Source organism: Melozone crissalis, unplaced genomic scaffold, assembly GCF_028551555.1.
Source record: "Melozone crissalis strain CALT ecotype California unplaced genomic scaffold, PUWL_Pcris_2 ptg000002l_1, whole genome shotgun sequence".
NCBI lineage: Eukaryota > Metazoa > Chordata > Aves > Passeriformes > Passerellidae > Melozone > Melozone crissalis.
The window spans coordinates 14,036,851-14,059,933 of NW_026535780.1; the positions used below are offsets into that span (position 1 = coordinate 14,036,851).

Below are 23,083 nucleotides of genomic sequence, written 5' to 3' on the forward strand. Positions count from 1 at the left end.
GGAAGCTTGTTCTTGAGTCTTTCTGGTAAGTGTAAATAAATGAATGAAACTAAATACTAAAAAATGTTACACTTGCCTTAAAATTTGATGTTCTTCAATAGTATTGATTTACACACAAAATCTTTTTGGGATAGAAAAGAAGAGCCTCGTGTCAAAATTATTATTAGTCCAATAAATGCTTTAACAGACTAACAGTCTAAATATTGAAAAGCCTCATTAATGCTATCAGTAACTTATTTATTTAAAGAAAATTTTCTAACATCTATTTTCTTTATATATCCAAAATTTAAGTGTCCCTCTATACCCTGAGATCAGCACTTCCTTCTTTCCTAAATAGAAGGTGAAAAATTTTATTGTGAGTCATTCTGCCCCTCTAGTGCACTCTGGTGAGGCCCCACCCAGAGTACTGCATCCAGCTCTGGAGTTTCCACCACAAGAAGGACATAAATCTGTTGGAGTACAGAGGGGGTCCATGAAAATGATTAGAGGTATGAGGAATGGCTGAGAGAATTGGTATTTCTCAGCCCAGAGAAGGAATGGCTCCTGGGTGACTTAACTGTGGCCTTTCAGTTCATGAGGGGAGCCTATAAAAAAGCTTGAAAGGTATTTTGACAAGGTCATGTGGTGATACGACAAGGAAAGTGGCATTAAACTAAAAGAGAGTGGGTTTAGATAAGATGCTAGGAAGAAATTTTTTACTGTGAGGATGGTGAGGCACCGGAAGCTGGGGATACCAATCCCTGGGAGTGCCCATGGCCAGGCTGGATAGGCCTGCAAGTCACCTGGTCTAGCAGACAGTGTACCTGCCCACAGCAGAGACATTGGAACTAAATCATCTTTAGGGTCCTTTCAACACACACCACTCTATGATTCTATAACCAGTATCCTGAGATCATCATGATACCATTCTCCTTCCTCAGTCTTGAGTCATCCTTTGTGGCAGTGTGTTTTTTGATTGTAATGCATTTCTAGCAGTCAGTTTTATAATCTTTCCTATTTTATACTGTTACAACATATTTTACTACTGATGGATTGCTCCTTTCCCCCCTGTGTAGTTTTTTTTGCCCTGGCTGTCCATCTCCCCAAAGATCTGCCCCTTTGTTCCCTGTTCCTCCTCCTATTGAATGTCAATCCCTCCCCAAGCCTGCCCCATTCTCTAGAAATTTCCCTATCAATTTTATATCCTTCAAAACCCTATTGGATTGTTAAAGTTACTCTCCTCCCCTGCAGTCTCCTATTGGTTTAAACATTGTATTCCCCTCCTTGTGTTCCACCCCCAATTTCTCCCAATTGGTCAAAGATTGTATCCTCCCCTGCGACCTCCTCCCCCTTATAAGTTGATGTATGGCTCTGAGTTTGTCTTTCTCTCCCTGAACCTCAGGATATAAAGTTCTTTGGAAACCATGCAGAAGATCTTTTCCTGATGCTTGTCCCTACCTTCGACACAGTCTGCAGTCCACCTGTGCCATAGAGCAGCCATGCCCTGAAGCTGCACCCCGGATTGGACAGCTTGCTAGGGGCAGCCCACCCGTGCTTTGGTGTCAGGAGCTGGCTGGGCCGAAGAAATCCAGCACCGCAGCAATCTTTGGGCTATCGGATGCTTCCTAAACAGAATCTTTGTTTTTTTTCATTGGTTCCCAGCCTTCTCAAGACCCGATTATCATAGAGGCCTAGCATGTGTTGCGCAGCAGCTGCTTAGGGTTATCAAATTTTCGGTATACGTGATAGTCATACAGTGACTTGAACAGTAGACAAAGAAAAGATAGAAACAGTTCAGGTTAAGACACTTTAGAAGAATCCTAAGAGAATCCAGCTGTCAGATCAATACACAGCCATACAAGGCCTGTGACCACTTCTCAATAATAAGGCAAAATTCATATTTGCTGACTTATCAGTTTGCTATCAGTATGGCCAGATGGACACTAAAGAAACATGGAAACGCTAGAAATAGGAAGCAAAGAGTACTTATCTATGAAGCTAATTCTCATGTAACTTCTTCCCATAATCCTTAGTATCTCATGTGAACACCTTATATAGAAATATCAAACTGGTAAAATACTCTAATTGTATTTTCTGTAGTGCATGAAGAGAAATTGGCATGCAAATTTGGATAGTGATAAAGTTTAAAATATAAGTCAAATTACTCCTACTCTGCAGCAAAATTGAGAACCCCATGGGTCTTATAAGAAAAAGTTCTTCTAGACTTTGAGTTTTCCTGAGTATCTGCCACTCTCATTGCTCACATTTAGATGTGCAAAATGTAAATGTCTTAAAAGAGTTGTACCTTAACATTAGAATAAAAATTTGAAATGCTGTCATTTAAAGCCTGAGTCAGTTATGTTATTTCATCTTTTAAGGGTGATAATAAGACAGTCCTGAAATGCCTTTGAAGAACAACTCATCAATACAAAGTAAGGGGTAAACATTAAACATTTTAATTCAAATTACAGGTGATCTTTTTTTGAGACTTCACTTTCTCCTTTCTTCCTCCTGTTTCTTCCCTTTGAAAATATATGAAGGTAGATATCAAAATCTGCCAGTAAAGGCCCATTTTACTGCATAATTTAAATATAATTGTGTAATCCATTTTCTGTGGAAGGTGGATTAATATTTTGTTCAGCTATATATTGTGCAAGAACTTCCTTCTATATATCCAGTTTTGTGTCTCCTTGTAATTCTACTGTATTTATCACATTAGACATTTAATTTTTTAATTGATTTCATTTATCTGTTTTGACTTTTCCCCCTTCTTCAATATATCTATAAGAAATTTCTTAATAATTTTATACAGCTTTCATTTCAAAGTGTTTTGCAAATACCAAGAAACTACCATTCTTTATATAATGAGGATGATGATGATGATGATAGTAATGACAATAACAGTAATTTTTAAATTTCCAACACATAGATGATATTTTTTCTCCACCACAAAAATCTCTGACCTGACAAAGACATGAAAATAATTGACATTGATTTCAGTAGCTGAAGTCAATGATAAACACATGGAAAGTGTATTTTTCCCCTTTTTTTACAACAATGGTGAGTAACTATCAGAGCAGATTAAAAAAAAAAAAAAAAAAAAGAAGAAGAGTTAAGTATTTTAATAATTTAGGACTTTTAAGAGAAGACTGGTTTGTTTTTGCCCTTTTTTTAATTAGCAGAGAAAAGCAAATGAAATGCACAAGACTCTAATTTACAGGAGGGGGCACTAGGTTATCCACTAATTCTTTCTGGCACTAAACCCTACATCTGTGAAACACATATTGAATCTAAAAAATTAGAAAAGTTGCTTCTCTCATTCAAAAACAATGCGTTTCTTACTGACCCCTGACACTAGTAACTGAAATTCTCTCTTCTGTCCCTTACTAGGAACGCATGACCTTTTCTATTCTGTGTGTATTCTGGGGATTACTGGCATATCTAGACAATGGAGAGCAACACCTCTGAGATATTCAAGTCAGCACCAAATACCTCATTAACTCTGAGTTCTGGACATCACAAATCGGCTTTACAGTTTGAACCACTGGAGAGCACACGGTGTAGATATCAGATAATGAATGAATGAGCACCAGAGCCCTTCCCCTTTGTGCCGCATAACTAACATGCTAGAGTTAAAACACTCCTGTGCTTCAAGCTGAAAAAACATTCCGAGATATTCATGCACTCAAAAGCACCAATATTTGCAGTGACCAAGGATTCCTATTGTTAGAGCTGTACTGCTTTCAATTCTAGACCTATGCTGGTATGACACTGGACTGAACCCTCTATGAGTGTGTAAAGGAAGTCTGGGCCAAATTCTACCGATTTACAAGAGATCATGTTGAAAAGGATTCACCAAACTTTAGTATTGATGTACTCTTGAGTTTATTGAGTTAATTATTATTATTTATTATTTCCATATGCTAAGACATCCAGAAAAAACAAGGACATAGTTTTTCAGTGTGTTTAGTATCTTTTAGAAAATAAATATGATGCAAAGAATTTTAAAAAGCAATATTTGTGTCAAACCTTATGGAAAATGAGACCAGTAATTTTGGTTTCTTAAGTTGAAGCATAAGCAAGTATAAGTGTAAAAATTATTTATGTCAATTCTTAATAGAAAAGTGTGTGTAAAATTACAATTTATATAATTTTATTTTTTTAAAAAAACTAAATGCTACTCTCAGAGATGAGAATATGCTTTGGGAAACTGCATGGGGCCTGAATGCTAGCCACCTGCTGTTTCCAGTAAATCAGCCAGTGAACAAGCCATGACACAGCATTTTCATCTCTCCATGATTTGACACCATGTATCCAAAATGAACATTTGCTATTTAACTTTTCAAAAAAAGACATCACACTTTCCATAAACAGAGACTGTACTGAAGATTAAAGAGCAATTAATGTCTAAAAATATGATACAACAAGAAACTATGAAATAAGAAGAATGTATAAGATTCTCCACAATACTATAAAATCCCATAGTCTACTTTTTAACTAGGGGCAATTGTTAAGAAAACAAAAGGTGACTGATAGTTGAAAGTACTTCAAATTGATTTTGCTATATAAATCTATGTTACTCAAAAAAACTCCTTGGATTCACAAGTCTTCAATTTACAGCTGAAAGAGACATAACAAAATGTAAATAAAGCTTTGTTCCTTAGAAAGTTAAACTAAAGTTTTCATTGTCCTATAAGCAAATATAATTTGTTGCTAACCCTCACGTCTTTGCCTATCCCTCTGCCACAAAAAATGAACCAAGTAGACTTGCTTAATAATATTGGCTTTTACAAGGAACACAAGATATTTACTATAATATTTCTTTTTAATAAAATTAATGGCATTGCTCAGTATATTGAATAATAAGTATAAAAATTTTTCTAGAAAAAATACAAGAATTTTATAAAATCTATCAATATTCTGTGGTTTTAGAATGAAATATCTTACTACTCTAGGAAATTCTGGTATCCTAGTTGAACATCCAGCTGATTATGCAGATTTTCCAGACTGGACCAGATTTTAAGTAAGTGTCTCTTACAAGAATGATTTTTATTTACTTTACCACATACATAAAGTATAACAGACAAAATCAAAGTGGCCAAAAGAAACCTTTGTTCATGAAATTTGACTGGAAAGTGATATATTCTAAATTATGCAGTAAAAAAGACAATATCGGTTTTAAAATATCTTGTATCAGAGTCTATTATCAATAAATATGATACCTTTGCTGATATTAGTGATAATGAGATAATGTTACCTGAACATCTTGAGCAACTCTTCTGAAAAATATGAGTTGAAAAGTTTGGAAATACTCAGATATAATAACTGATAAAAGATAGTTGGTCACTAATTTACATGCTATACATTAAGACTGACCTTTAAAGTATTGACTTATAAGAATGTAATTATTAGAAGGTTAACCAGAGATGGGCAGGTGGAAGCAAGCTTAGGCTACACAACTGTGCCAGTATTCTTCAGTCTCAACCCTCAATACTCATTCTAGCATGACTCACCAAACAAATATTGGGCTTACTGAGCTGCACCACCACCTGATGATTTAACATTGTTTCAAATGTTGTTTTTTTAAAATTTATTTTATCAATATATACTTGGAAATACCCCATAAGAAAACATGAAAAGATTTGTGTTAACTGCTAATGCAGTTTTAAAGGCTGTATAAATATCAAGTGTCATTTACATTTATAAATGAACATCAATGCACAATTTTTTTCCAGCTAAATAAGAATTCAACCCTTTTCAGACTCTTTATTCACCGTACCTGCAACTTATGAAAATTGCATGCTTGTATAGATGCAGGGCATACACTATAAAAACAATTTACTTTTGCACACATAAAAGCATGTGCACACAAGGAGACACTGTTCAATATTTTTCCTTATGAATATTTAATTGTTTTGTGTTTTCTTGATCTATTTAATCACTATTAGTACTCTGACTGGGTATTTAGTCCTTACTTTATTTGATATTTACTCCTATGACTTCTTTATTTAGTCTCAAGCGTTTTGTACTCTCTGAAGTAAATTTCACATGTTCAAGTTCACTTTGATTTATCAGCATTATTTTGAAGTATATTGCTGTCCTTTAAAAAGCCTATAACCCTCCAAATTGAAATTATTGATATTTATGAATAATCCTTCTTCCACTGTGATATTGCAAAAATATTTAACATTACCCGGCCTAGATCTAATCCATTTAAGATGCAGCACAACATGAATTACAGAGACTAAACAGTACATATTCTTTGTGTGCCTTTTCCCAATTAAGTACACTGCATTTTTACAGACAACATTGACTCTTTTTTCTACTAGTTTGTAATAAAAAAGTGCTAGGTAAAAAGAATTAATTTTTTTCATTCAGTAGTTTTTCATCACCTACTCCATTATTTTTACATGGTTCAGTACTAACTGTGTCTATTACAACTCTCCAGGTGTCCTTTTCCTTTGCCCTCTGTTGCTTTTGTTTCACTGAGGAACCAATTTTTCTTGTTTTCTCTTTCCTTGTAATGTAGTTACAAGCTCTCTCCATCATTGTCTTTTATATCCTTTGGTAATTGTGATTCAGCAACTGTGATAGCCTTTCTTACTTATTCTCAAAGCTTCTTAGTATTTTATGCTTTTATTCATTAGTCATGTGGTTCTTTTCTCACCTTTTGCAAAATTTCTTTCTGCTCTGTATATCTTTATGACTGCACCAGGAGCTTTAAAGGTCTCTTACTGTGATATATATCTTTCTTTTGAAATAGGGTAGCCTGCTATTACGTACTTGATATATTCACTTCCACTTACTGCCAGATCTCCTGTGGATTATATTAACCCCTTCTTTTTTGAAGTGGTTTTGGTAGGTTTTTTAATGCCTGATGTCCTCCACAATATTGATGTCTATTTACCCATAAACAGTAACAAAATTCCATTCAAACTGCCTTAATCTTTCATATTTTTAGACAAATACTTTTTTCCCATAAAAAATAAATATCTTCATATGCCTATATAATGCCACTCTGCTCTTTCAACCAGTTTCTAGATAAATTAAATCCTTCTTTTCATCAAACAGTCTTTTACATGTAGCTATTTTTTTCAGTGTTTCAGAATACAAAGAATGCCTTGCTCTTCTACTTCAGCATTCAGTGTTGGCAGCACTAGTCTTTTACTTTCTTTTTTTTTCTTTTAAATTCGGATATATATTAAAATATAATACAAAGGGAAATATTTTTATTTTGCTTAGATCAATGCAGACAAATAGGTATTCAGGACAAATAGGTATACAGTACCTTCTTTTTTGTCCATCTTATTTAGCACCAAAAAAATACCAATTATTTATCTGTCTGAGTACTGTTGTCACCAATGGCATCTTACTCCAAACTCTGATTTTTCTCAGGTTGAGTTGCAAACTTCAGTTCACAGTGTTTGTCCCTATTTTTTTTTTAATGGGAAAGCATGTATATATATTCTCTTGAATGAACCAGTTGCTTGTATCGAGTGGTTTTCAATCTGAGCACCACAACAGATACTCGTACCATGAATTCTGAGCCACTGAAGTTGAAATCTATGCCCCATATTTCCAGGTGAACCCAAAGGAAAATCAGAGACCAGGAATACAAGATATTTTGCAAAGTATCTGGATTCTGCTGTGTAAACTGAGGTAGGCTATTGAAACCACCAGGTTCATGTTTACCCTTTCTGTGCATGCGTAGCAACCTTTGCACAAACTAAGAGGAAAAGTCATATTAAATAGATTAGACTTTTATTCAGACCAAGCTGCATTACTTTTAAACAGCAACACATACTTGAAATTACAAGTTTAACAATTTATGATTTCTGTGGAATCTTTATAGAGACGAATAATAAAATGTACTGCTCTGCTTCACAGTTTTGGGGAACCTCTGTTCAAAATCACCAAAACCAGATGGAATGGCAACATTTCTATAACACTCTAATTTATGTCTTTATATGCCTGATGCTTAAGAGTACAGTAATAAAAATAATTTCCAGTCTATCTAGCAAAGCTGTGGCTTCATAGTTAGTGAAATTTTCAGTAAAAATGTAGCTTTCAGCTACCTAGTTTAAATCCATTAAAAGTTGGTGGAAGGTCTTGCTATTAGATTCATTGTAATTCAAAGCTAAATGAAAAAATAATACTCTAATGACTGTTAGCCTTTGCCTCTCTCATAATCATCCCTCATTTCTCTCCCATAGGAGCTGAACTCTGCTTTAAATTCCATTCAACACTGTAGCAATTCCTTAATTCCACCTTATTATAGAATTCCCCTTTTGTAATTAACTCTGGAAAACATGTACCTCAAAAATAACCAAAGTACAAACAAGCAAACATGCATGCATTTTGGGATTGAATCTCATATTCTATAAGTTAATTAGGATTGGAAAGTTAGGTAAAAAGTTGGAAGCTTCAGTTCAGAATAGTTTTGATTCTTTTTCTTGAAAGGCATAGTGTCAGTTACTAAACAGAAAATAAGCCTTATACAAACAGTCCTTCACCTTACCTTTAACTTCCCTTAGGACATTCAGGACAGCACATTCTTGCTCAGAAAATAGAGATGATGGTTTAAGTTTGTCCTCTGACAAAAAATAATGGGGAAAAGAATTTCTGCAGCAGTGCAATATATCCACATGAAAGATGTCAACACCTGTGTTATATGCTTCAGGAAGAAAGAGTATGCACTATGCAGTAAGTAATTTTTCTGCAGGTTCAAAGACACTATTCTGGATACCAAAAAGGTTGGTGGAGAGATGTGAAGCTGCCAACAACTTACTTATGAAATATCCAAATATCCTTACTTACAGAAATATCCAAAAAGTCTATTTAGCAAAGAAAGAAGAATGGAGTTCACTTAATCGGGATAGATCTTGATTAATAAACTTTTTAGTAGAAGATAGAAAAGTAGCTGATGATGAAAAAGCCTCACAAAACAACCAAATAAAGCTGCCATTGAAAGTATAGTTGGCATCTTATCATTTATTATGATTAAACATTAGATAATGTCAGGTGAAATCACTTAATCAGAGAATTATTAAGGTTGGGAGACCTTTAAGATCATCAAGACCAACCATCAACCCAGCACTACCACTCTAGTCCCTAAACCACCAAATTATATCACCCAGTGCCAGATCAAACAACTCTTAAACACCAGCTTGGTGTTTAAGATCCTCCCTGGACAACCTATTCCAATGCATGACTACCTTAAGAGTCAAATTTTGCATGACCTACTGTATGCAGAAGAAATAAACATACAGTAAATGCACATAACTGGTTTATTTTGATTTTTTACTGATTGTTAGGTCACGGCCAGAAAGTTGTGGGTTGTCACTAGACACCTGCATCACTGGCAAGTAATTATAAAAAAATTGTTCTGACACTAGTTTGACCTTAATATAATGGAATTGCAGATTAGCAGATTCAAAAGATGCTTAATTGTTTGGTTTAGTCACTGGTTTATTTTACAAATGAATTTACACCCTACATATCCTAATGTGATATTTACAGGCAAAACAGATGGACAATCACAAAAAGAAGCATTAGTTTGTGAAGTTATGATTAGCCTGTAGGGCCCATATAAATAACATTTTATCTTGTCAGAATTTATTAATTTAAAGGATTTCATTCATGTATTCAAAATATTGTACTTTTAGCTATTGTTGCCTGAGACATAAAAGTTGAAATTATGAATGCATGTAGTTTACTCAGCATACAAAACATACTAAAATTTTAAATTTAGAATGTAGGAATGAGAGTGATTTGGGATTATCTCTTTAGGGATCACTGTTCTTCCACAACATGCTACTTATGTTGCCGACTAAAGTAAACGTGACAAAGACTCAGAACATATGAGAAGAAAACGTGAAGTTTTAATTACTCTGGAATGAAACAATTATACATTTTTCAACTTAGTTGTTCTTTGGGGTTTGGGTTGGTTGTGATGTTTTTTTCCCTGCCTTTTCCCTTACCTTCCCCCACCATACAGCTCACGCAGCATAAAACTTACTTACGAGTTCAGTCACTGATGTTTCAGCCAAGACAAGAGCAATGTCTCCCTTACTACTCCAACAATTGTCATCCTGAGACTGTAGTGAATGACCACATCAAAACCAGTGCAGTATTCCACTGCAGTAAGCACGCTGAAAGTGCTCCCCGTTAAATCATCAACCCATCTTCCTACCCCTATTTTATTCCCCAAATCTGCTGTAAGAGACTTCCAATTTTCTATTTTCTTCGACTTTTCTTTCTTTTTGTTACACTTTTTAAGTCTTCATTAGCAAAATCCCCCAGGACTAGACCATTATTTACCTGGTTTCTACAATGCAGTTACAAATAAACCGCATTGGAAGCACTCTTATCTGTTTCATCAAAGGAGGATTAAAGTGACCCATGGAAGCACAAAAGCAGTAGTCTTTGTCTAAGAGGAATGTGGGAATACCAGAGTACTGTTCTTGCATGTAAAGATTCAAGAGAACTATTTTACAAATTGCCTCTGAATGTTGATAAGACTTTGTGAAATAATATAATCCTATCTCTGTTGAGAAGAATATACCAATGTATAACTGCTTACTTGATAACTGCTGAATATCTGACTCCAGATGAGAATAACTTCATGCATATTAAAAAGTACTATCAGAATAATGAAAACGTGGGGCTTCAGAGAAGGTTTACAAATGTTTCCTTTTGCAATGCTCCTGAACATAGGAAGTGTAAGAAATTAGGAGCAGCTTCAGAAAAGATTCCTCAAAAGAAGTGCTTTTAACCACCTTTTGCAAAAGCAACAACCAAATACTGTCTTTCCTGACATTGTGTACATTAATCAAAATAAAATATTTCATATCATCACAAGAATTAATTAAATTAAGGATACAGTATAAAAAATATAAAGGAAATAAAATAACTCTGAAGTTTCTGCACCCACTGCAAAAGAGGGGGAAAAAAAGTAGATCTTTGCATAGGTACCATTATTCAATATACAAGTACCTGAGAAGACAACAGATCAGGCTTTATTTGACAATAAAGTTGTTCTATTGCTCGAAGAAACCATATTCCCCTCCCTATGTGCCTTGTTGTTCTCTTCAACTCTTGTGTTTCCTGCTCACTAACATGGGAAAAAAAAGCTTGATTTTAACTTCTATCACTTCCTGGTGCAGTTCCTTTGTGACTGGGTAAATGTCTGAGCCAACACCAGGTAGGGGATGAGTCAGAAATAGAAGTGGGGACACAATTTTTTCAAAAGCAGCATCACAGTGGCCATGTAAATTGTTCGTTTGTACCACAGTGAGCCAAGGGGATTCCGTGCCTGCACCTGACTTGTCTGATGCAAATACACACTGGAATTTAACAGATAGTTTTCTCACTGAGGCTTGACTCCACTATGTAGTTATAAATCGCACGTGCCAGATAAGATTTAGCATTTAGCATTCTAGAGGAAGACAGGACAAATAAAATCTCTGCTCCTGTACATATCCTTGTGAGATGAATGGCACAACTTGAGCCTGACGAAGGAAGATCTTCAACCCCATGAGGTAGGATTGGCCATATCAGCCAGCCTGCTCAGGAGAAAGGCCATACCACTGCCTACCCATAAGGAAGAAAGAGAACTCAGGAGATGTTTGGACCTCAAATGGATAATTGGTCATAATAAATTCTTGTGTTTTGTTTCTGAGTGAAAACAATGGTTTCTAAATTTGGAAAAAAAATGGAAAAGCTTTTCCTCCCATGAGGACAGTCAGGAAATTAAGAAGGTTGTACGCATAGGTTATTTAGACTCCATGTTGTGATAAAGGCCTGGGTAACCTTGCCTTACGTAAAAGCTGAGCCTGCTTTCAGCAGTAGATTGGACAAGTCAGCTTCTGAGTTCCTTCCATGCACAACTATCCTACTTATAAAATTTGGTCATTCTGTCTTGTGTTTCCTTACAAGCTGGTTATGTGGACACATACATAACATATTGAATTCCAGAGTTAAACTCTAGATTTACCGCTTGGTTTATTTCTATTTCCATGGATATGACAATTTCTAGGAATCACATTCTCATTTTACTAAGCACTAAATTGAAATGCCACAAAGCAACTTTTTAAAAAAGCATAGACTGCAAGGTGTCTACCCTGGAGTTACAGATTTTCATCAGATTTTCGTCATGTAACTCATGTTTATATGTGTCTATTCTGGCTGCAAAGTTTGAGGCACGTTTGTCACTGCACTTTGACCTGAAACCTGAGAAATTAATGCAGAAAACCCCAATGAAACAGGGTACTCACTATGGAAGGGCCTTCTATTTCTTCAGAAACAAACAAGAACAAGTGTAGAAAATAGCACAAGAAAAGCCTCTGCCTCTACCGTTAAGCATACGATTTGATATCTTATTCTCTCTTACATTCACATCTTTCTCATGTTTCAGTAAGAATTTGAGAGTACCAGATGTAAAGCCAGTTTCAAAGTCCTTTTCAGATGATGATTGCCAGATAGAATCACACAATAGAACAATGAAGAACCTGTCATTAACCTCCACAGTCACTTAACAAATTCCCCTCTTAAACTGTCATTGTGCCTGAACCCTACGCATTACAGAATGCTTTTAGGAGGGTTCCAAATAACCTCATGGAAATGCCACAGGTGAAATGCTGAATCACCAAGAAAAAAATTAAATTACAGAAGTAAATAGCAAAGGACAGAAATACCTCGCTTCTATGGAAAGCTTTTGTTTCCAAGAAAGTAAAGAACTTCATTTTTGTTCTCAGTCCTTCCGAAAAAGATAAAAATGATAACAAACAATGGATGGATTATCAAAGGCTCAAACCAGATAATATTTTTAGCATTGGTATTCCTCCTATTCATGATTTTCTGCTCTCTCTGTTCCACAGTAAAGCATTATCTCTCTTACCTTCTGTTCCCTCTTTTAGAAGAAAAGGATTTAGGCACTCCAAAACTTGGCTGATTTTTGCAGTGACATTTTTTATCGGTTTTTTGGGTTTTCTTTTGTTTGTTTTTTTTTAATATGTGTTTTTTGTTTGTTTGTTTTATTTTGTTTTTGCAATTAAATCCAGTAAAATTTATTCTATTCACTATCAGTAAACAAACACTGATAATTACAGGAGGTTTTTCTGACTGCACTTTGCTTGCACTATTAATTGAATAAAATTTTCTACCTATTTGGCTACAGCCATGACATTCCTCTGAAATAATTTTTCCTGTGATAAGCAGCATCAATTTTAGTGTTATTATTTAAATATAAACCCAACTGTTATCAGATTACAAACTTTTTCATCTGGCACTTTTAGCATACTTATTAAAATCATATTACTCATAAACCTTACCTTCCTGAGTCCTTCCTCTTAGCATTAAACACAGATTTAAAAACTTTGCATAAGTGAGAAAACAGTAATAATTATCTAAAGCAGTGTCAACAGTGTTCATTACTAAAACAGAGATTGGTATACTTGTTACTTTCTAATTTGAAGTGATTTTTTAAGAAAATAAATGCTGGGCCTTAGGTGGGATTTTTTTCCCTCCTATTTTAATCTCTTCTTATGAGAACCTCTGCTTCTTGTCTTGTCTGTTTTGGTTTTTTTCCTTCAACATATTGTTACTTTCATTGGTACTTGTACTATTGAGATGTGATTTTCATCCCTGTGCTGCCACGTTTATGTCAGGTAGAGGTTTTCCTCTGTAGCCTTTGATATGAGCATTATTTAACCAAGTACATTAACTGAAAATAACTCTAACCTGTTCTGGCACTGGATAAATAAAATAATCACTTTGGTAAAAAGCTCTGATTGAGAATCTGTTTTATTAATGCTTGTGTCTGTTGAAGATTAATTGTTGTGACAGTACACTTAATTTTTAAATGCCTCCTTAGGGCTAATTTTTATTGCAACCAAACTGGCAATAAAAGTGACCATATATCTATCTACCATGGATAGCTGCATTTTCCACACACAAAAAAAAAAACAAAAAAAAACCAGAAAATACCTTTTCCATAACAGATATTATCTGCCTGCTCACCCTCACTTTTATTACCACTAGTTAGTGTATTCTTCACTAATATTTATTACAGGTTCTGTTTGCCATTGTGTTCTTTCACAGCACTAGTAAAATGGAATTTAGGGTCAGGAAATGCTAATTAACAACCAAGCCCTCCAAATATGGAGGAAGAACAGCTGTCAACTTGTGTATTGGTTTGGCACAGCCTAGTTTTTGGTAGACAAAAAGGAACATTTCACTAGATCTTACTAACTTTCATTTTTTTATTTTACTGAAAAAAATAGGTAAAATAATTTCCTCAAATAAATAATTTTCCTTCAGTTTCACTTCCAAAATTTAAGAAATGCTATTATTCAACTCAAGCTGGCAAATGTTAGAATAAGCAACATGACAACAAGAACTCTGAAGGGCACCTACATAACTTTTTACTACTATTTAAATGAAAATGGCCTATCAAGATTTTCTTGAGAGAGAAGGCTGCCAAAACTGCAATATTATAACAACTGACTACAAAACTATAGAGAGTTAGCACTTCATAAAGAATTCCAAGTCTTGTCTTATGGATAGCACCAGCCTATCCACTTGATGCACAATCTGGTTCTTTATTTCAGTTAGAAATAAAAAGTAGAAATATTTTTTTACACAGCAGATGTTCAGAAGAAAAGTTTGAGGGGTTCTTTTAAATCAATAGGTGTAACAGTCATATAATGAACCAAATTTTCTAAGAAATTTTTATAATTCTCATTATCCAGATCAACAAGTAAGTTTTTAGTAATTTTGAAAATTAGGTAAATATTTTTTTACAGAATGAAAGATAAAGAAACCTGCATTTAGTTTTAGATTAACTATAGTCTAAGGGCATATATAGTATTACCACTGTAAATCTGATTAACAAATTGCTGTTAATTAAGCTTTCCAAAGCTGTTTTTCCCAACATATGGGGGGGGATACTTTTCTGTAATTGAACACATCAGTCCTATTTAGGGAATATAAATGACAAGCTAAAAAAAGAATATGCTCTCAGTCTGTTTCTCTACATGAGCAATTATTAAATTAGCATTGTAAATTTTCATGTTTTGCAAACATATAATGGGAATTTCCATATATAAAGTAATCTTATTATATCATTTGAATACAGCCTTGTATTTATAGAACAAAAAATGAAATAATTGTTTGTAGCTCATAAATGAATAAATAAAACACATTTAAGAAAAATCTAATGCATATTTAGCTATTCAAGTGATTCATATCTGTATGTCATTGGTGTTACCTCACTAATTATTATAAATTATTGTTTAAAATTTATTTTAGCTGACAGCTAGTTAAAAGATTTCAGTTTAAGAGCTTGAAAAACTCAATGGCAATTATACTTAATACAGGTAATTAACTATGTAGGTGGCAGTATAAATTAACTCAAATTAGAAAATTTGAGTTTTGCTAAATCTTAGACTTTTATTACATTCTGAAGCAGCAAAAATATATTACTTATAAGCAACACTTACAGAAACCTAATCTGATGCTTTTAAAACAATATAATTATCTAATTTTAGATTTTTCCTTATTATAAAATCAAACCCATTTTGTTTGGTCTCTGTTACATTTGGAGGGGCTTTACACTGATATGAAGGAAACCACACTCGACTGACCTTAATGTATCTAGCCAGCCACTTATATCACCTATTGTTTGCATGCTTCTGTCATACAGAACCTCCAGAAAGCTTCATGAGTCAGTTAAGAGATCAAAATTGTACTGGAGACCATAACTGTGATTTATGGGCTTGTATACAACTCCTTTTCTGTGAATCTACAGCTTATTTAAACCAATAAAATAAACAAAAGGATTTGTCATATTGACATGTTTCTTGAGTAGCGTGATGCTGTTACCATAAAACTACCAGACCAGAAAGCCACAGAATTTATATTTAATGTATAAAATTTATTTTTCCTATTTAATGGAATCTGATCTTGAAAGAAGTTATTTACTATTTTATTTGTTGTGCTTGTGGTACAACACCTACATAACACATCTACACTGAGATTAAGAATTGAAGAAGTCAGACTAGCAAAAATATTGTTCCTACTGCTAAGTCAACAAACAAAAAAGCCGTCATAAACTCTCATTAAAGGTGCTCTATTTGTGGTAAAACCAGCTCCAAAAAGTACTGCAACTATTCAGCTAAGGGTGTTTGGTCTCACAGATCAGGATAGATATTTCTTGGTAAAGTGTATCACCAACCATACTCACATTATTTAGAGACCATGCATACAGTTCTCTGTACAGAAGCTCCTCCAGAAACAGCCCATGACCAACAGGTGTGGCCAATGCTAATTCCCCCTAGCTCTGTGCTGAAAGCCTCCACGCCATTCTCTTTCTGACATTATGAAACTCTGTGAAGGCTTCACCAATCCTTACGAGTGCAACAGTCCATTCCAGTCTGTTTCTAAATATATACATTTTCCCTATAATAATGGTTAAATGGTTAGACACAATTAGGTAAATGAGTCTACAGTGCCCTTCATCTTGATGCTACATCTTCACAATATATTTAAAAAACATTTTACAGCTGCAATTGGAATATCAACATTTATGCCATGGTCACAATTATTAATGTGAAGGGGTTTTTTTAGCAAGACTACACATTCACAAAAAGATGTATTTTCACATTTTGTCATCTTTTTTATCACATTAAAGTTGCAATATTTGACTTACCCTATTGTAGGTGGTTCAGATCCTTCTATTTCCAAATAATCATATTTTTCTTCCATTTGGAAATCTGTAAATATGAGTGAGATAGTATCACCAGGCTCTGCCACAATTGTCCATGTGCAATCTGCATTATTATGATATTCATTAGGAAAGTTGGGGCTTGAGATGATTCCACTTGATCCTCTCATAGTTCCTCCACAAGCATCCTCAGCTGTAAAAAAACAAAAAAAATCAAAACAATTAAAATCACCCCTTAAAAATGTATACTTTCTTGCTGAGAATAGAAATTCATTACTGTTTAGGTGAACAATTGCTTAAAAAAGTTTTACATGCTTGACTTGGAATTCTGCTCCAAAATTAAGGTGCTAAAATGTAATTGCTTCAAGTTACTAATTACTTAAGGATTATTATACTTGTGCCAGCACATATTTTTATAATCTACTATTTATTAATAAGTATAAATTTTGATTAGCATTGTTTAAATTTACAATAGCATGCAAAAATGTCACTATTTCTTATTTTGCTTTAACCAAAAATGCTTTAATTAATCAACTCAAGCTTAATCCCTATCATAAACAGTCTGACACATGAAGTGCAGCAGCCGCATTATACTGAGAAAAGAAGCATGAAAATCTTACACATTATATACCAATTTTATTGTCATACTTTATTTTAGTGAGTATCTAGTAATAAGGTTTATTCTTGAGAAATCATTTTCACATTTTCACACAGCTGATCAATTTTCAAACCAAAGCCATTCATGAGTAATTTCTTAATGTCAGATGCGAGATGCTTTCACAATTGAGATGTTTACATCAGTGTAATAAGTTTTAATAGATGAAATATTTGCAATTTTACCATAGAAATACATTTTTCATGTCATATGAAACTGTGAACTATTTGATCAATTATCACAATGATTTTTTTTTTTTTAACAGCGTTCTGAAACCCAAATTACTCTGTTTTTTTAGCACGTGATCTTAGACTGGATATACCAGGCAAACATTGGATATCCACAAAATCACTTCTAAAAGAACTTGTTCTATGATGAAACAAGTCTCAAATTATTGGTGTTCTGTAGCTTCTTTGTTAATAGTATACATATGCCTAATAACTCAAAAATTATTTTAAGGATCTTATGTTAAAATTATTTCTCTGAGCTAATAAAATTAATTGTAAATTTAGTGCTTTGTCTTTCAAAAATGGAAATATCTTTCAAATAACTTGAATGGAAATACCATATTGCATTACTTATTCAGTTTATTACCCAAATGTTTGGAGCATATTTGAAGGTAGTTTCTGCTCAATTAGAGTGCTAGTATGAATAAAATTTGCCTCAGAGTCTGAAAATCCAGTCAATATTGATGAAAAATGAATGATAAGGACAGGAAAAAACAAACTAAACAACTTTAAGGAGTATAGGATCACGGAATAAAAGTTTAAAGAATTCTGACACACATAATGGCTCACTTCTAACAGAAAGAAAAAAATTCATGACTCTTTCTTACAGCAGTTTACAAATTTAAAATACCAGATTTTCTCTTTCAAAAATTCTGCTAAATTATGCCATGGCCAGATTAAAAAAAAACAAAACAAAACAAAACAACACAAAGTAAAAACATATTTTAAATTTATTCCTAATAATTAGGCAAAGCACTTTGAATCCACTAAATATAATAAAACTGAGAAACCTCATCACATCACAGGTTCTGTCCCCATACTGTGAAAGGAATAAAAAAAAAAATAATGTTTTCCTGCATTACAGACATTCAGAAAAATAATTTTAAATTGCTAATTTACAATAGCAAACTTTCCTACTGTATTGCAGAATCCATGTTCTGCTTTTCACTTATTAATTATAGAGAAACCTATCTTAGTTCTGAGAAATACAACAAACTGTTTACTAACAATGTTGCTATAACATACCAAAACTTAAAAAATTAGTGTGGCACTGTTTAAAAATATAAACAATGCCAATGAGTGTGCGGTTTATTCTGAGCCACAGCTGTTTAGGAATTTTTCCAAAGTGTGATTTTGCTGCCATCAGCAAAATGGCCCAAACAAAAAATCATGTTTTTTATTCTGATTCATGTAGCAAATTTGCTACAAATACAATTAATATAATCTACATTTAAGTGTTGCACATATAACTAAAAGCACACTCATCTTGGTGTATTGCAAGCATTAAAACAATAAATAACAGAATTACTGTACTGTGATTTTATTTTCCTCTGCCTGCAATATAATTTGCTTGGTTCAAGTCTTATGATCAGATCCCCATAGGTAAAAGCTCCCATCTGTGAGAAGACTGAAAAGCATTATGCCCATGCAAATGTTTGGTGCCTTAAGTTGTGAAGACAGTGTAAAAAAAGATTTAATTTTCAAGTAAATTGACAAACACTGTTGACAGGAGTTCTACCACTAACTTCATAGTGTACAAGACCCTGACAAATAAAAGAAGATGTAGTAATTGTTATTTTGTGCAACCTGCTGTTAGCACCCCTATTTCTATCACAATTGAAGCAGCATAATTTCTTAGATGTCAGCTATGAAATGTTGCAAATAAAAGAATAACTGGTGCGGGAACATTTATAAAGAGTAACAGTGGCTGATCTTCATCAATGTGCAACAAGCCCAGTAAGGAGATGTGAACAAGGAAGAGAGGAAAGATAATCTTTGCTGTAATTTTGGTATGGATTCACAACAATCTCCTTCCCTGACTTTCTGTAACTTTCTGAATTACCTCTAACAAACTACCAAGGTAGGAGTCCTCAAAAATACTTAAGTGCCTAACCCTCTTTTTCCATGGGAAAAGACAAGCCCTTTCATGGGATTGTCTTTGCTCACAGTATACTTGGTGGCTAAAGCAGCAGGATGGGGAAACCCAGTGTGTGCCTCAAGGACATTTAATCTTGGGGAAAAAATAATCTGTGGCGCAAGTTTTTTGTTGCAGGGAGTAAACCAGCGGGAATACCAGTAACTTATGAAGAATGAATTTTGTGAGGAGCAGAGACAGTGTGGCAGTGACCCAGATCTGGCTGGTGTTGGTGCCCAATCATCAAGTGTGCTGCTTCTCCTGTCATAGGCACCCATCCTGATGAATGGATCCCAAATCATGGACTATGTTTGAACATCTGGAGAGGAGGATGAAGTCCATGAAACGGGAAAATTATATCTCTCTGTGAAAGGATGGAAGATAGTAGTTAATGAGAATGTATTTATCTGTTGGTTATCAAGAGAATTTAAGGATGTAGTTATGTCGTGTATGTGCGGCATGCTTCCCCACCCAATATACACTACAATCACTACTGTCAAAATGTAGTATCTAAACAGCAGTAAAGCACCTAAATACCTGGAAAGAATTGTGTGCATCCCTATCCTTTTAATTTCCAATTAGCAAAAATGAAGAAAAACACTCACAGAAATTGTAAGACAACACTTCAGTTAAGACTTGATAGAGTCTAGAGTTCAATTACAATTACATAGCTAATATTGACTTATTTCAAAATCTACTTTTAAAATTCATACTCCATACTTTCAAATTAAACTGAATTGGTCATGTACTGGGAAATTTTATCCAATAGCAATCTTGCAAATGTGATATGAAGGCATAAATGCAAAACATACACTTACTGCCAATATGTCATTTTTCCCAACATATTTCTCTGATCTTAACCATATGCTGAGAGGGGAAGTTTGTTCAAAGTGATTTGCAAGAGGGGATTTGGCATTAAAAAGCTTTTCAAGGTATTATGAATTTAAATTAAGATCTCTGTTTGAATATGCATAAGGGCTCTTGTGCAGAGGGAGTATCACTGATATCATGATGAGTGATGATTATGAAAGTAATGTTTTGGGGGTTTGGTTTTTGTTTTACTTTTTGTGGGCATAGATTGTTTCTATTTATGTTCATAGATACCTGCAGTTTCTTATCTCTCTTCCTTTTTTTTTTGCTTTTACAATCTTATGATTAAATGCCCATTAAAAAGAAGGAAAAAAAGTGAAATGTCTACAACTTCAAATAATCTCCAGTGAAATCTGATTTCATAAAATTTTATCTTTTTTTAATTCCTGTTTTGCTGTTCACTGTTCACTTTTCATAATAAATTTTGAAAATATATTTCTCTAGTTATGTCTTATTTAATTTCCTGCCTATTCTTGTAGCTTTCAGTGATTCTCACAATAATGCTACATAAATATTGAACAGTAAAATGGATGATCAAAGACAGGCAATGTCATCAGTGATTTATACAACATGCAAATTTGTGTATTTCATTGAGAATTGAATGAGATTGTATGGTAGATCAAGCTTTAATCTGGTACATAATGTATCACATCATCTTATCTATCTAGATATTTGTAGCAAATTAAACAGTTACATTTTCCACACATCCTATACTGCCTTCACAAAAAAAAAAAACCAGCTTCAATTTAGTTTCTTATTCTGTTTCTTCATTGGCTGTGCTACAGTTGGCAGAATAGAAACTATACAGGCTAAAGTGAAAAGCACCTTAAAAAGTTAAACTCAGTTTTAAAATCTGTAGTATTATAGTCTGATTATGAAACTTGCTAATGACCACAGTAATAGATTACATAGGCACAAAAATGTCTTTAGGAAGCTCTATAGCCAATGCCAGTTCCCTCTGCTTCCTCCTTTGCACAAACACTTACTGCTTTTGTTTCCTGCCCACTTTTCTTGGAGAGTCTCTATATAGACGTCTATTGCAGAACTCCAGCAGTGCTAACTGTTTTGCTGTGGCTCTGTGATTTTAATTATGTCCTTCATCTCTGATCACATGTAAATTTGCAATTCTTGGACTTCTTGTGCCACATTTGCTTGCGTGCAGACGCTTGAGAGCTGTTTCTGGTCACTCCACTTCATCAAAAAGAGTGCAAGAAAATCCCTCATCAGTCTGTTCTGTGTGTACTCTGATCCTCTGCTCCTCAATAAGCCTTCAAGCTTTGGTAAACAACCACAAAAACCCAGTGGACCTGGGTGAAAGATCTTCTCATTAGGTTAGCAAGATCTAGCTCTGCTAAATAAAAACTAGCTCTTCAATTTAGTCTCAATAATGTAATGTTTAGAGTCAGAGATTAAAAGAATGGATCTGTACAGTATAGAGATCAGTGTCTATAGTATAATGTATATTTATTTTATAAAATATTTTGATACATTCTAGAAACTCCAAAATAGAATGCAAGATAGATATATAAATATATAATATCTGAGCAACATTTATATGTTAACTTTTTTCTACAAATCTTTAGCAATGAAAATATTTCAGCCTTTCCTCATAATTTATGCACAAAGAATAACCCTACAGATTCCAGAAATTGAAATGTAAAGATTGAAAAACAACCATCAACTGAAACTCTTTTGGGATAGCTTTGCAGAAAATTTTTCATCTTTGGCTTACATAAAGTTCATCCAGCTTTTGAGTAGAGGTACATAAAACAGTTCTTGAGGACAAATGGAAGTCTTATTTTCTGTGTTGATTTGTAAAACTCACAAATTTTAAATTCCAAATAAACACAGTGATGACTATAAATTGACATGATTCACATCTTCAAATTTCTCACTTTGCACTTTTGTGCTGTATAGCAGTAAAATTACACAGATTTGACAGCCAGCAAAAAATAAAAAAATTAAATAATGCGTCTGTAGCTAAAGAGGTGAGGAGTTTAAATGGTGCTTGAACATAGCTTAAATGGAATAAATTGCCTTCCCACCTACCACCACTGAGATAGAACCACAAAAACGAGGTATGCGAGGGGAAAACACTGCAATAGCCGCACAGCCTGTGCCTGCCTGGAGGCCGGGACTGGGCAACATGGGGTGAGGAAGGCGGCCGCGCACGGCCCAGGCCCAGCACAGCCCCACCAGCACCGCGGCCTGGCCGTGCTGAGGGCAGCGGGCACCAAGAGCACTGAGGGCGGCAGGGGAGGCACAGAAGGGCACCAAGGGCAACAAGGGCAGCAGGGGAGGCACAGCGGGGTATCAAGGGCACCAAGGGCAGCAGGGGAGGCACAGCAGGGCACCAAAGGCACTGAGAGTGATGGGGGAGGCTCAGCGGCACCCCACAGGCAACAAGGGTGGCAGGGGAGGCTCAGTGGGGCACCAAGGACACCAAGGGTGGCAGGGGAGGCTCAGTGGGGCACCAAGGGCAGCAGGGGAGGCTCTGTGGGGCACAAAGGGCACCAAGGGCAGCAGAGAAGGCACAGAGGGGCACCAAGGGCACCAAGGGCAGCAGGGGAGGCTCTGTGGGGCACAAAGGGCACCAAGGGCAGCAGAGAAGGCACAGAGGGGCACCAAGGGCACCAAGGGCAGCAGGGGAGGCTCAGTGGGGCACCAAGGGCACCAAGGGTAGCAGGGGAAGACACGATTCTGTGAGGACACAG

The 23,083-nt window shown here is 34.8% G+C and overlaps 1 protein-coding gene across 4 annotated transcripts in view; it reads right to left on the reverse strand.

Moving 5' to 3' along the window:
* Positions 1-23,083, reverse strand: part of CSMD3 (CUB and Sushi multiple domains 3) — a 586,421-nt gene that overhangs the window by 384,348 nt on the left and 178,990 nt on the right. For all 4 annotated transcript variants that reach the window (XM_054290025.1, XM_054289307.1, XM_054288554.1 and 1 more), the window contains exon 5: positions 16,688-16,895. In XM_054290025.1, the coding sequence (XP_054146000.1) occupies positions 16,688-16,895 (208 nt within the window). The remainder of the gene's footprint in view (positions 1-16,687; positions 16,896-23,083) is intronic.